At 39.9% G+C, this 14,157-nt stretch overlaps 1 protein-coding gene across 13 annotated transcripts in view; it reads left to right on the forward strand.

Annotated features, from left to right (window-relative positions):
- Nucleotides 1–14,157, forward strand: part of cep112 (centrosomal protein 112) — a 139,609-nt gene that overhangs the window by 88,181 nt on the left and 37,271 nt on the right. For all 13 annotated transcript variants that reach the window (XM_046866277.1, XM_046866283.1, XM_046866284.1 and 10 more), the window contains one exon: nt 3,603–3,833. In XM_046866277.1, the coding sequence (XP_046722233.1) occupies nt 3,603–3,833 (231 nt within the window). The remainder of the gene's footprint in view (nt 1–3,602; nt 3,834–14,157) is intronic.

Consider the following 14,157-nt stretch of genomic DNA (forward strand, 5'->3'; position numbering starts at 1 on the left):
TTTTCTCGTCTCTATGTCAAATCCAGTTCTGTTTTTCCAACCTCTTTCTAGTTCTGCCTTCCTGCACTTCCTCATTCCCCCACCACGTCTCTTTGTCTTCCTTTCTATTTCACACCAAGTACCTTTCTAGCTGCCTCCCTTATCACTTCTGCAGTCGTTGCTCAATCATCCAGCACCTCTTCACCACCACCGGGCCCCTGTCCGACCTTTTCCCTGAATCTCACACTACAGTCTTCCTCCTTTAGTTTCCACCATCTTATTTTTCTTTTAGTCCTCATTCTTCTCCTCCTTTTTCTTCACCTTTAAAGCCAACCTATAGTCCACCATCCGATGCTGTCTAGCTACACTGTCCCCTGCCAACACCTTACAGTCTCCAATCTCTTTCAGGTTGCATCTCCTACATAGAACATAGTCCACCTGTGTGCACCTCCCTCCACTCTTATACGTCACCCTATGATCCTCCTTCTTCTGAAAATAAGTGTTTACCACTGCCATTTCTATCCTTTTAGATAAATCTACCATCATCTGCCCTTTCACATTCCTCTCCTTAAGGCCATACCTACCCATCACCTCCTCATCATCTCTGTTCCCTTCACCTACATGCCTATTGAAATCTGCCTCAATCACCAATCGTTCTTTCCTAAGTTCACTCTCTACCACTTCATCTATCTCACTCCAGAATCTTCCCTTCTCCTCCATCTCACAACCCACTTGTGGAGCATAAGCACTGATGACATTTATCATCACCCCTTCAACTTCCAGCTTCACGTTCATCACCCTATCAGGAACTCTCCTTACCTCCACTACACACTTACTGTACTCTTCCTACAGAATCACCCCTACACCATTTCTCCTTCCATTCACACCATGATAGAACAGTTTAAGCCCACCTCCAATGGTACTGGCCTTATTCCCTTTCCACTTGGTCTCCTGAACACACAACATATCTACCTTTCTCCTCTCCATCATATCAGTTATCTCTCTCCCTTGAACAGCCATAGTACCAACATTTAAAATACCAAACCAAACCCCCACTCTCCTCTCCCTGCTGTCTCTGTAGATGTCTTCCTCCTCTCCTTCTCCTCCTTCGGCCAACAGTAGTCCAATTTTCACCGGTACCCTGTTGGCTAACAATACCTGTGACGGTCATTGGTAACCCGGGCCAAATCAAACCAAATATGATCCGCATATTTGATTTGCCAAGTTTTACGTTGGGACCGGTACTAAGAGTGCACTGTCTTGTGCAACCCTAATGGCTGGGTTCCAAATTACATGTATAAATGGATAAAATGTATGCTGTAAGTTTTTTTTTTATATATATAATTTTCTGTTTGTTTCTATTTAAAAGAAATTCGGATCATCCTGGGCAATAACTTTTAATCTCCATGAAGCTTGAGAATCAAGCATTCGCTCTGTATCTTTGCAGCCCTTTTTCAGCTACGGAAAACAGAATGCATTACTGACTTCTTCTCTCTCCGTCTTCCCTGGCTTTCCCCAAGTCTGCTTTGTTTTGATCTTTGTATGTCTTTAGCCTTAGTGAGTTCTGGGTCCTTGGCACACACTGTCCCTCTTTCCCACATGATGAAAAGCGGGTTTAATCCCAGACCAGACATCACTTGCATCAGCCTGGCTTAGCACGCATGAAATACTTCTTTCTCTGCACAGCACATGGACCTGCTTGTTGAAAACATGTAAATGTGGCTCAGACTAATATTGAACCAGAATGTGTCTTTACCCAGAGGGTGTCCGTCCTGGGAATGCAGCTGAGAATCAGGATGTTCAATGTAGTCTAGGATTCTCTGTTATCAGCGAATGCTGCTGTGCAGTGTCTTACCACTAGATGAGTAACTGACCTCTTTCCTCATTCCAAAACAGTAGATATTATTACATATTCTGTTCCCACTTTGCTGCAGTAATAACCGCCACTCTTCTCGGAAGGATTTTCAATAGATTTAACAGGGAATATGTGCTCATTTGCTCAGGAAGGCATTAATGAGATGAGGCACTGATGTTAGGAATAGTGAGAAGGACTGGTGTCAGTCAGACAGTCAGGTATCCACACACTTTTGACCATATATTACACGTAGTTATAAGTGGTTATGAAACAGAGTAGAGTACAAAAACGACTTATTCAGTCAGATAGTTATATTTAGTCAATAAAATTCGAAGGGTTAATGACGTTGCACAGTCTTGATGATTGCTGTAGTTAGGGAAGCATCCTGCCGTCGCACCATTTGAAAGTTTCTAAAAGTGTCTCACATGCTCTTATTTTGAGGACATGGTACTATTCTGAGCGTAAGCCCCACCTTAGGGTAATTACAGGACACTTTTGTTTTACAAGGTGCTGGCTTTCTGAACTATAATATACACTGAAGCAATGATTTCTCCTAATACTCTGTCCCCATTTTAATTAAGCTGTAAAACAGGCATCAGTAGAAGAGTCCGAACCCTGTTTAGGGTGTCATGGCTTTATCTACTGTCTCCTGTTATTCAACAGACCTCCTGGGTCTGAAGCCACAATCGGACTTCTTAGACGATTCATAAAATGTGCACCTAGAGCATTGCATGGGGCTGACAGAATATAAAACCATGTGCAAGGTGTGAAACGCCGCAGCTTAATGAAAAGCAAGAAAAGATTCTGGTCACTGTTTCAAACATAAAGATTTGCTCTCATTCATTTCTGTCTATTTTCACGCGTAAGTGACGTACACAACTGAATGCTTGTCTACACTCTGTTTATATCTGTTTAATAGTAGCTATCATCTCAAATATCTCCATTCCATTATGCACCTTTGTGCTAGAGTCCAGCCTTATATAGAATTTGTTTGATGATATTATTTCCAAGTAAAAGCCCATTTTTTACCTCCAAACTGGACTAAAGAAGGAACTATTGATTAAAGACTTCTGTCACCTAGAATGCAAGCACAACCCCACCATCTGTGTGTATGTTTATTTTACCTAATTTAAATGTATTTTGTCATGGCCCGACTTAGAAATGGCAAATATCCCAATCCCCCACTCCCAAATATGTTCATAATTCTTTGATATTCTTCCACCAGGCGATAAATGTTCTCCTTCCCGAAATACTCAAACTGCTTTCACTCTGCTTCCATGTTTAGTCATCTGTACCCTTTATTTTTCCCCAAGCATGGTTGTAAACGTGGCAAAGCAGTCAGGCCCTGTGTTTTTTCAGCTTCCTGAAACGAGAAGTGGCAGCAGTGCCTCATCCCGGCCCTGCCCCCAACTATGAGTTACTGACCTTTGATTTGCGCTAATTTCACTCATTAAATCAAACCGCTGACCTTTGTGGAATGCCCGCTTTTGATGTTGAACCCTTGAGGCTGTTAGATCAGAGGGGGTGGTTTCTGTTTTCTTCTTCCTGGCCAGACCAAGTAGGAGCATTCTGCCAGTTTTGCGCTTTTCATTCTCCGCTCTCGTGGAAGGATTTGAATTCTTCGGCACCTGTGCAACTCTAAACAGAATAGTGCACATATGTGTCCCAATAAAATGCAACAAATCATTCACCCGGTTTCTTAATTCTTTATTTGGTACAACTTGATATTCAATAAGGCAATGCATGAATTCCATGTGTGTGATTCCAGACAATCAGTGAGCTGGAGTCCCAGGTGCACACACTCAGGGAGGAGCTGCTTGCGGCTCACAGTCAAAGGAAGCAGCAGCTGACTGAGTTGGGCCTACAACGTGAGGAGGAACGCCAACGTGCTGCCCAGGAACAAGAGGTGGCGTTAGGCAGGGTCCGGGCCGAGATGGACCGCGTCCGCCAGGATCTGGAGAGGAGCCACACTGCTGAGAGAGAACTCGCTCAGGAGAAGGTGGGTGAGCCTCTGAGTAAGAGTGGAGTAATACACAAATTGGTTTCTTTTCGAAAGTTGGCGTCATTATACTTTTCGGAAACCATAGTAGTTGATTGTCTACGTAAATTGCCCCTAGGTGTGAATGACTTGTCTGTGTGAATGTGTTTGGTGCTCTGGCATCCCATCACAACCTCACAACCAATATTTCCAGGATAGGAGACACGTTATAGAGGTGTTAGCCACGTTCCCTTTAGCTTGTGGAATAGTCTGCTAAGCAGTTGTTGGCACGATTGTGTAAACTTGATTTAGCACCAAGGCATGAATTAGGTTCCAGGCAAACCATCCATCTGTGTCAACACCATATGAAGATATAAGACACAATTACACCAATTATCTTCTTAGAACTGCAGGATGTTTTTGGGATGTCAGCCTAGTAGATTATTTAGTTGCTTCCCTCTGGAACTATAACTCTGTCACAGGATTTGTATGCATGTCAAATAAGTTAGCACATCTCCAGCCCCAGGAGCAGTTCAACATTCTCTGGCCTGTTTCACACTGTGCAATCCTCCCTAGTAAGCAAGAGACCTGAGGCTTTGACAAGTTTCCAAGGAGGTGGAGCAGTCAGGGTTTGGCAGGGTACGTATCCTTGTGGTCTCTGATAGATTAACTTTGTCACTATCGCCAACACCCCCAAACCAGTAAAACCTATCCAGTCTGTCAGCAAAGGAAGTGACTCAGAGCAAAATGGTCTCTTCCTCTTCGTCTCTCCTCCTGTACACCCTTGAGTAAACAGTAAACAGATGAACCACTATGCCAGCCAAGCTTCTCACCTCATGTCTGGATCACATGCTTGCACAGTTACTGTATGACTATACACGCACACACACAAACCCCAATACATGACTGGTTTAGGATCTTGCTAGCGTTTCATTAAAAATGCATTTTGCTCTGGTTCTATCTATGCAGAGCAGGCAAACTTTGAGTGATTTTGCTGGAATTCCTCAAGTCCTCACCCCTGCTACTTCATATTTACAGAGCTCTTGATCCCCTGTAACAGAAACCAGGGTTGGAAAGCTCTTTTAATATGGTACAGCCTGGCTAGGAACTGGCAAAACGTGTGCTGTTGATCAGGAGTAAATTCCTGATTAGGCCCATCAAGGCGATTCATTTTCATTAGATCCACACAGTCCCCTTTCAGACCATCTGTGGCATATTAACGTGCTGTTCGGCTTCCTCCATAAATCCCGGGCCTCCGTTTCAGAACCATATGCTAGTACAGCTCTCATACTGATCCCAGTCCGACTCGCTTTTTCCCACTCCGCCATCACTTAAAAATTGTTTATGAACGATAAGTCATCCGAAGCATCCTCCTCACATCTGAGACACACCTGCAGATGTGGCAGTCGAGTGTAGACACTGGATATTCTGTGAGTCATTAGGATTAAAGGAAAGGCTTGATTATTGATATAGTTCGTATAAATGAAGCATGAATACGAAAACGTGAGTTCTGCATACCACCCAGCAAGAGGGCATTGGTCAGGAAGGGGTGACAAATTTTCTATAACAGCACGACTGTAACAGGATTTTGACTGCAAGAAAAATGACAGGATTATAATTATATGCTTATATAATAATATAAACCCACTCAGATCTGGGTTGTATTTACACTTGATTCACTTGATTTAACGGTTTCTCAAATAACGTATGTGTTTGGTGATTTTTAACGTCACTTTGGTTTTCCGGGCTACTTGACCAGTCAAGTAATGCGTTAAAGCTGTGTTCCAAACTGTCACTGAACAACAATGTACTGTACAATATGAACAGATCCACCACAGTCATGTGTGAGACCAAAGAACTCCGTCAGTATGCTTAAAATAAGAAAAGAAGTTTGTAAGTATTGTGTAATGCAGTGTGGCATCAGCGTGGGTTTGGAGATTTGTGCTTGTGTGAATTCCAGAAATGGCAAAAGTACACACCTCGTTTACTCAAGTACTTAAGTAGAAGTACAGATACTAATGTTTTAAAAAACTCTGGTAAAAGTTGAAGTACACTTTTTTACTCAAGTTAAAGTAAAGAAGTTTGGGCTCTGACATGTTCTTAAGTAAAAAGTAGCCATTACTACCTGTTTTAGTGTCACGCTCATAACTGGACCTCACATCATATTAATATATTGATATAATTTCAAATTCAGTTATTTAATAAATGTATTCCGACTAAACATCCACCATAGAACACAAGTGGAGAAAAGATGGTGATGATGATGATCAGGTGATCAGGAATTTGTCTGTTCTCAGTCATGTTTTACATCACTGACTTCCTCTGTCTCATCCACATAAACCCCATACTTCTTGTTGACTTCTGCCTTCTCATTGTTAGCTTCGTAAACTAGCCTACATCCTTAGTGTGTGAGAGCCAGGAAATAAACCAAAAAGCCACGCAATGAAAATGGGGTGTTGGGCTGAAAATGGCGGGTATTGAGAAGAAAAATTATTGATCATTTCACCAAACAGATTAAAACTTTGTGTAAAAAATGTAACGAGTGAAAGTAAAAAGTTGTCCAAAAAATAAATAGTGAAGTAAAGCACCTATACCAGGACAAATCTACTTGAGTACAGTAACAAAGTATTTGTACTTTATTACTTTTCTGGTGAATTCGGCATTCAGGGCTCTGTGCAGGCCACTGGAGTATGTCCATTCCAAACTTGGCAAATCACGTGTTCTTGGAACTTGCATGCTTTGCAGAGGAACATGTTTTGGTTCCAGTGAAAGGCAATTGTAATGCTACAGCCTTGCTGTGCAGCCATCACTGTGGTATTTTTATTTCTTAATTTTTTTATATCTGTTGTATAAGTGGAATTATTAAGAAGAATTTAAAGATGGATTTGGACTGTAATTAATATCACCAGTCTACTACAATGACCACATGTTGCATGAACACCTATTACTAAACACCTCTACAATGGAACTGTAATAAATACATTTTCAGTGCCATCCAGATGTGAATGGGTTTAGTTGAGATGAGTCTGGTTCCTCTCAAACTTTCTTCCTCATACCACCATGCCACTGGCTCGTTTTTCAGGTATTAACAGTTACTAAGAAACAAACTCATAGGCAATAAACTGGTACATAAAAGAATTTAGAAAATTAAGCTATCACTTTCTGGCTCATTGTCAACATGTTCAGATTTTTTATTTCGTTTTGATTTAGAGAAAGAAGTCATTTCAAGCTTCTGGGCTTATAATCTCCATGCGATTTCTTAGCTGAAATCCTTCTCTTCTGAAGGCGACTGAAACACTGTCCTACGCACTCGGCATGTCCTGCAATGGGCAGCTGGAGTTTGAACACGTCTTACAGATCCCCGAGAAAAAGGCAGCTAAAATCCATTAAATCCCTGAACGGATTTTTATCAAAGATGCTGCCTTTTTTGAGAGGAAGCTTGTGGAATAAAATAATGAGAAGCAGAAAATCAGAAGTTTCGCGTGTTAGATTGTTCTGGCGTTTGCAGGCAGGTGAAAATAAAAAGGAGGGAAGAAAAACAGCGACTTCATTTCGGCTGCTGCTTGAGGTTTATCTGCTGCTGTGTGTGGTGTCTGTTTTTCTTTAGAGTTTGTGTGTATGTATATATATGTGTGTGTGTGTGTGTGTGTGTGTGTGTGTGTGTGTGTGTGTGTGTGTGTGTGTGTGTGTGTGCACGCACTGTACCCGATCTCCATTTTCTGAGAGAGCCTTGGCAGCCTTATTCCTATAGATAAACCTGTCTGTTTTTGGCACTGCACACATCCCTCAGCTGGCCTGTCAGATACTCCTCCTGGTGTTTCTTTACATTTGAAACTTAAGTATTAATATTTATTTTAGAGACTCTTTTTATTTTATATTTCACTAAGGTTTTTATTTCATATTTTACTGAGGTTTTTATTATTTGGTTGTGAGGGTTTTTTTTTTCTTCTACTCTGACTCTGAATGCTCACAGAAATTGAGCCTTAAGCCAAAGATCAGATGGAAAGATGATCAGACCGTGACATGTGGCTTCTGGGTTTTAAACATCTGAACAAGGTCTCTGAAGGGCTCGGATGCGGGGGGAACGGCATGAGCCGAAACTTTGTGTGAAAAACTTTTTTTTTTTTTAAAGTTAGGAAGGGTTGCTTATAAAAGCTGTTACGACTTTGAAATAAGTTCGAAAAATGGATTCTCTGTTATAGCTGATGTGTCATTATCCCATATTTACACTTTGACTAAATACAGTATGACACCTGCTGACTAATGCACTTTAATAACACTTTCAACAAAGATCACTTCAAACTCTTTTTACTCTCATGTCAGAGGCGAAGCCAGCACATAATTCTAGTTTATACTGCAGCATGTGGGCATCAGTTGGAGAGGAGCTTTTTGGAAAAGAAAATAATAATAGATGGTGTGGCTAATGAATCACTGTTGAAAGAGCTGCTTTTCCAGTGGACTCGCAGTACCTGTTGGGCTCTATTCATCTTCCCACACGCCCTCATCTCCAGTCGACTCAACCCACTTGTGAACACCAACAGGCTTTAGGGAGAGAGACAGTTATGATACGGGTAACTGTCGCATTTACTCTCTTTGTCTCTGAAGTTAGACATCTCTTTGATCCATCGGCTTATATTTGATCTGCCAACTTTCGCAGTTTATTTTGTCAAGTCAGACATTACTGACAGGACCTGAGAATTTGTCTTGCAGTTTGTTTGTTTTTTTTGTTGTTCCCATGTAGATAACTTCTAATATCTTTTTTTTACAATGGAATATACTGCAGCATAATAGCAAAGGAGAGGAGGAGAAATTGAATTTTTTCTTCTTCTTGAATTCGTGTTTCCTTAAAGGTTCCTTTGGAGAGTATAACAGCACTGCGCATTTAGTGTTAAGTGACGACTTGTATACAGATCCCGGTTTACTCATCCATTCAGATCATTTTGATCTTTTATATTCTTAACTTCATCCATATGGATCCCGGTCTTTATTTCAGATCACTGATTATAAGTGGAATTCCACATTGCAGAAACTTTTGTTTCTTCAGCCAGTTCATTGATTGACGTGTGTTCGGAGTAAACTCAGACTGATAGTAAAATAGCAGTGATATTTACCAAAATATTATGCTAGGCTACATGTTTCGGGAAAAATTATTTGATGTAAATATTTTATTTATTTATATATATATTTTACAACTGAATTCCGAGTATTGACACTACACTAGCGCTAAAATCTGAAATTACCAGCAGTGTGATCGTTTTTTATTTCCCCAACCACACAATTTCACAGAATTAGAAGCCACATCGTAAAAAAAAAAAAAGAGAGGCCTTTTCTACAGAGGATAAGCGATGTGGCACATCGTGCTGCAGGCTCTGAACTGAATGTGACTAGCTCTTTATGTACCCGATGACTATTTTGCCCCACAGCCCAAACCTCCAGGGACCCCACCCCACCCCTCATATGGAAAGCACACATCCACGCTTTGCTCTTCAAAGCGAGCCGCCGCCTCCTTCCATGGTGAGGCTAGGGTAATCGGACGGTCCCTGGTGGCAAGGTCCAAACATCAGAGGACGAACCTGTGCTGCATCTTGGGAATTACTCCAATCTGCCAGCCATATGAGCTCTCTCAGTGCCTTCTGTTAGATAAATAGGCTGGTTTGTTTTTTTGTTTTTTGGGGGTTATTTTTTCTTTTTTTTTTTACTCCGTTTCATTGCATAGCGAAACTTCTTCTAGAGAGATCACCATGGTAACAAGGTGTGCGGTGTGAGATGGGTGCGGTTATCTCAGCTGACAGAGGAAAAAGACATGGAAAGAAAGAAAGAAAGAAAGAAAGAAAGAAAGAAAGAAAGAAAGAAAGAAAGAAAGAAAGAAAGAAAGAAAGAGTGCAGACAAGCTGAAACTGGATGGTAATGCCTTGAAAAGTGAGCTGCAACTCACCGCTAACTGCTGTAGAAGCGGAAGAGAAGGTGCCATAGTGTATAGTAAGCTCAAGTACAAAAAAATAGCTTGGGAGGCAGAAAGAGCAGCCTTATACCCTCATTAGCTGTAAGGTATAGAAACACTTGAGAACTTCACACGAGTGAGCTCACAAAATACCTCTCCTTGCATGACTGCTCTTCAATCCCTTTGAAGTTTCTGCCCATACCAACAGTACCGGTAACGTCATGGGACCTGCCTTTCAAAAAAATCTTCAAGTCAACATTAAAGACACAAAGATTGACACCGCTGAGGTTCAGTTCTTGGCAGCAAAGCAATGACAAAGATTCTCACTGCAGTGGTTTGTTAACAAAAAAGGAACCTTTTCCTGCCTTGTTACTTTTGTATAATAACATTAATTAAAGGATAAAATACGATTGAGCACGCCGATAAACGGATAGAACAAAGCTCTGGAGAATTTCATGTGATGGACAAGTTCCATAAGTGTTAAATAAACATCTCCTTACAGAATCCTTTATCATATCAACCAATTATACATTCTTTTTTTTCCCTCAGTGTGAACATTATATGCTTATGATTAACCGTATACACTCTATAAACAAAAGGTTTGTTTTCTTGGAACATCCCATTCCACATTTAGTCCCCATTTGCTGTTGTAATAGACTCCACTCTTCTGGGAAGATGTTTTACTTGGTTTTGGAGTGTGCTTGTGGAGTGCTCATTCAGCCACAAGGGTGTAAGTAAAGTCAGGTCCTGACGCAGGGTGAGGGTTGTTCCAATTCATTCCAAAGATGTTCAGAAGGGTTGAAGTCAGAGCTCTATAGCAGGCCACTCAATATTTTCCATTCCAACTGGTGTAAACTATATCATCTTCATGGAGCTGGCTTTGTGTACAGGGACATTGTCATGCTGGAACAGGGTTGGGTCTCCTAGTTCAAGTAAAGGAAAAATGTAATTATATCACATTCAAAGACATCCTATACAATTGTGTGCCTCCAATTTGGTCACAGTTTGTGGAAGAAACAGATATGGCTGGAAAGGCCTATATTTTTGTCCATAATTTTTGCGTAAATTGTACATGTTAAGAATGTGGTACAATAATTTATTTCTCTAAACTTTGTAAATTCTCTTTTTCAGCCTTTTTTTAACTCCTTTTTCCATCCAGGATTCCACACACACCTCTTTAAAACTTTATACCTCCACTGCATAAAAATCATATTTATGCAGTAACGCAAAACAAGGACGCGTCTATCCCTGACAAGTTCACTTCAATTTTTGAAATCTGCCATGAAGATGTGTAGGATTGTAAATGCAGCTTTACTACACCCACATCACGTACCTGTTGTTGCGAACGTGGCATCCGATCAAGGTTTTGATTCAGCTGTGACAGCAGGGATTAGATTGAAGCAGCTCTTCACACACACTTGCCACCCTCGGAGAGAAATGCTGTAAAACATGCTCTCCTTTAAACACAAGATCTACAACAGTAAGAAGCGCTTCTTCCTCGGCGGCGCTGTCAGCTGCCATTCCAGCCGAAGTTTCCTTGTCAAATTTTTGGTTGTTGTTCATGTTTATTTATTCGCACGTTTGAGTGTTTTACAGTGTATTTATATATATATATATATATATATATATATATATATATATATATATATATATATATATATATATATATATATACACATAAATACATATAAATATAATACATGTATTTTATTTAAAAAGTATATATATATATATATATATATTTTTTTTTTTTTTTTTTTAAATAATTTTATTTATTTAGTATCTATTTATTTATTGTGCTAAATTGAAGGAGTGGTGGGTTCAGTTTGCCTTCGCTTGTTGTTTCACCTCCATTAAACTTTTTTTTTTAATTTCTGTCAGTTTGTTTCTCTGCCATCTGGAGATGCGCCAAATCCTATTATTTTTGGTCATGGATTATATTGAGCAAAACAGTGGGGCAAGAAAATGATCAAAGACGTGGTTATCACCTCTCGGTGGCAGATTGAGGCAGGGAAATGGGGCTTATTAGCAGAACATCTGATTTAGACCAGCCAAGCATGTGGATGAATGTGATGAGTCTAGTCCTGTTTTTGTGGAGAGATAAAAGTTAAGACTATAAGTGACAGATTTTTATTTTTTATTTTTTTTTTATTTCTGGGTTATTTGTAGCTTCCAGAGCATATGTGACAAAAAAAGGATACTGCCATAGACTGGGGTGTAAGGAATATATGGAGCATCTGTGCAAGCCACGATGTCTATTACAACCTTAGTACGAATTTAATATTAACTGCTTAGCCTAATGGAACTATAGCTAAAGTTTTTTGGTTTAAAGAGTTAGAAACATTAATGTATATAATGTACTTTAATCATGCCACCAGAGGGTAATGATCCCCTGACTAAAAAGTTCTTCAGGCAGAGTAGCATTGTTGCCCTTCATCTCTTATTGATTGTCTAATCTTAGCTTTGTTGTGCTGAACCCTTGCTGCAGCCCTGTAGGTCATCAAACAGGAAACCTTTTCAGATCATCCTTGCTCCTTATGGCCATAATAGCAAATGCTTTGGCCTAAAGTTTTAAGCAGATGTCTTCTAAGAATCAGCATCTAAGGTTTTGGTAAAATCTAACCCAAGCTCTATACATTTGGGGTTTAGATATTTAAGTGTTGGAAATAAGTACATTAAGTGGAAAGTGCACCAGATCCAGGTTTGTTAAAACAAATGTCAATTTGGCACTGAACTCTATTCATCTTACTCATAACTCCATTCATGCACAGCTTTTAACTGTCATGTCGAAACATGACACACGTCAAATTGCGTGTATGCATCTCGATGCTGCACTGTATGTAGGTTGCTCCAAAAATACTTTTCCTTTAAACGTGTTATGCCGAAGTGGTTTCTTTGTGTCTTGGTTTACACATACGCTAGCCTTTCCGTCTCCTGATTTGAAGCAGTCATGTGACGATTGGATTGGCAAATGGTCGTATTGGGAGAAAATTAATAAAAAATGCTTGAAAGTGCTGCGTTAGACTGAGATTCTGATAGAGTCAAGAAAAGGGGCATCACGTATAAAGATTGTTTGACAAAGACAAGCTGTGCTTAATAATTAATATAGTGTGTTGGATGTAGTGGGATGGTTGATGATGCTATGTCTTTACGCGTTAATATTTTTTGTCAATTTTATGATAAAAATCAATTAGAACTGCTGGAACATGAGGAATTGAGGAGAATTCCTCCTGAAATTGGACTAAAAAAAAAATCAAGTATGCATGTGTGAGTAGTGTTGAGAGAGCACTGAATGAGGACAAATACCCAAGCCTTCCTGAAAGGGTTTGGGGTGATGGAGTAATCCTAGAAAAAGATGTTAAACAAGCGAACGGGTGTCAAAGTCAGTTGTCCTCATACTGAATGTTTTGCCCATTTAGTGTAATGTATTAAGTCTGATTATATTCAGCCTCTAAGTACAGAAAGAGCCATAGTAAAGTATGATTAATAAGGAATATATCAAAGCTGACAAAAGTACACACATCCTTCACTCGAATAGAAGAACAGATACTAATGTTTTTAAAAGAGTCTGGTAAAAGTTGAAGTACTGACTACACTTTTTCACTCAAGTTAAAGTAAAGAAGTTTGGGCTCTGACATGTACTTAAGTAGCCATTACTACTACCTGTTTTAGTGTCACGCTGGTAACTGGACCTCACATCATATTAATATATTGATTTAAAATAATTTCAAATTCAGTGTTATAATGAATGTATCCAGACTGAACATCCACCATAGAACACAAGCAGAGTAAAGATGATGAAGATCAGGTGATCAGGAACGTCTCTGTTCTCAGTCATGTTTTACATCGCTGACTCCCTCTGACTCATCCACATAAACCCCATACTTCCTTTTGCCTTCTGCCTTCTCATTGTTAGCTTTATGAACTAGTCTACGTCTGTAGTGTATGAGAGCCATCTCTGGAATTAACAATATAAACAATTAAATATGTCCTCTGCTTGCTAAACCATGTCCCTGCTAATTCCATCAACACAACCAGTCTACGTGTTGCAATCGGCGGTTTATCAGAGAGGCTGTACAAATATTTGTAAGTTCATCGAGAGCGGCTTCTTCAATGCGCTGGTTTATTGGCTTATCCGGAAAGCACATGGAGGGGGGAGACAAGTCCACACCTTTTTAAGTAAACCAACTTCCTTTTGCTTGGACTTGTTTTCTTTCTTTCTGTTTCTTTTAACATCCTGTATTATTTTAGCTTTTTTTTTTTTCCCCCAAGTCAGAACATGCTGTTTTTTGCCCACCACAAGAACGTTGGAGAATAAACTAAAAAAAAAGAAAAAAAAATCATGCGACGGCAGTTTGAGAAATCTGGATGCAGAAATGAAAAATGATGAGGCTCATTCTCTAA

This window comes from Silurus meridionalis, chromosome 14, assembly GCF_014805685.1.
Source record: "Silurus meridionalis isolate SWU-2019-XX chromosome 14, ASM1480568v1, whole genome shotgun sequence".
Taxonomy (NCBI): domain Eukaryota; kingdom Metazoa; phylum Chordata; class Actinopteri; order Siluriformes; family Siluridae; genus Silurus; species Silurus meridionalis.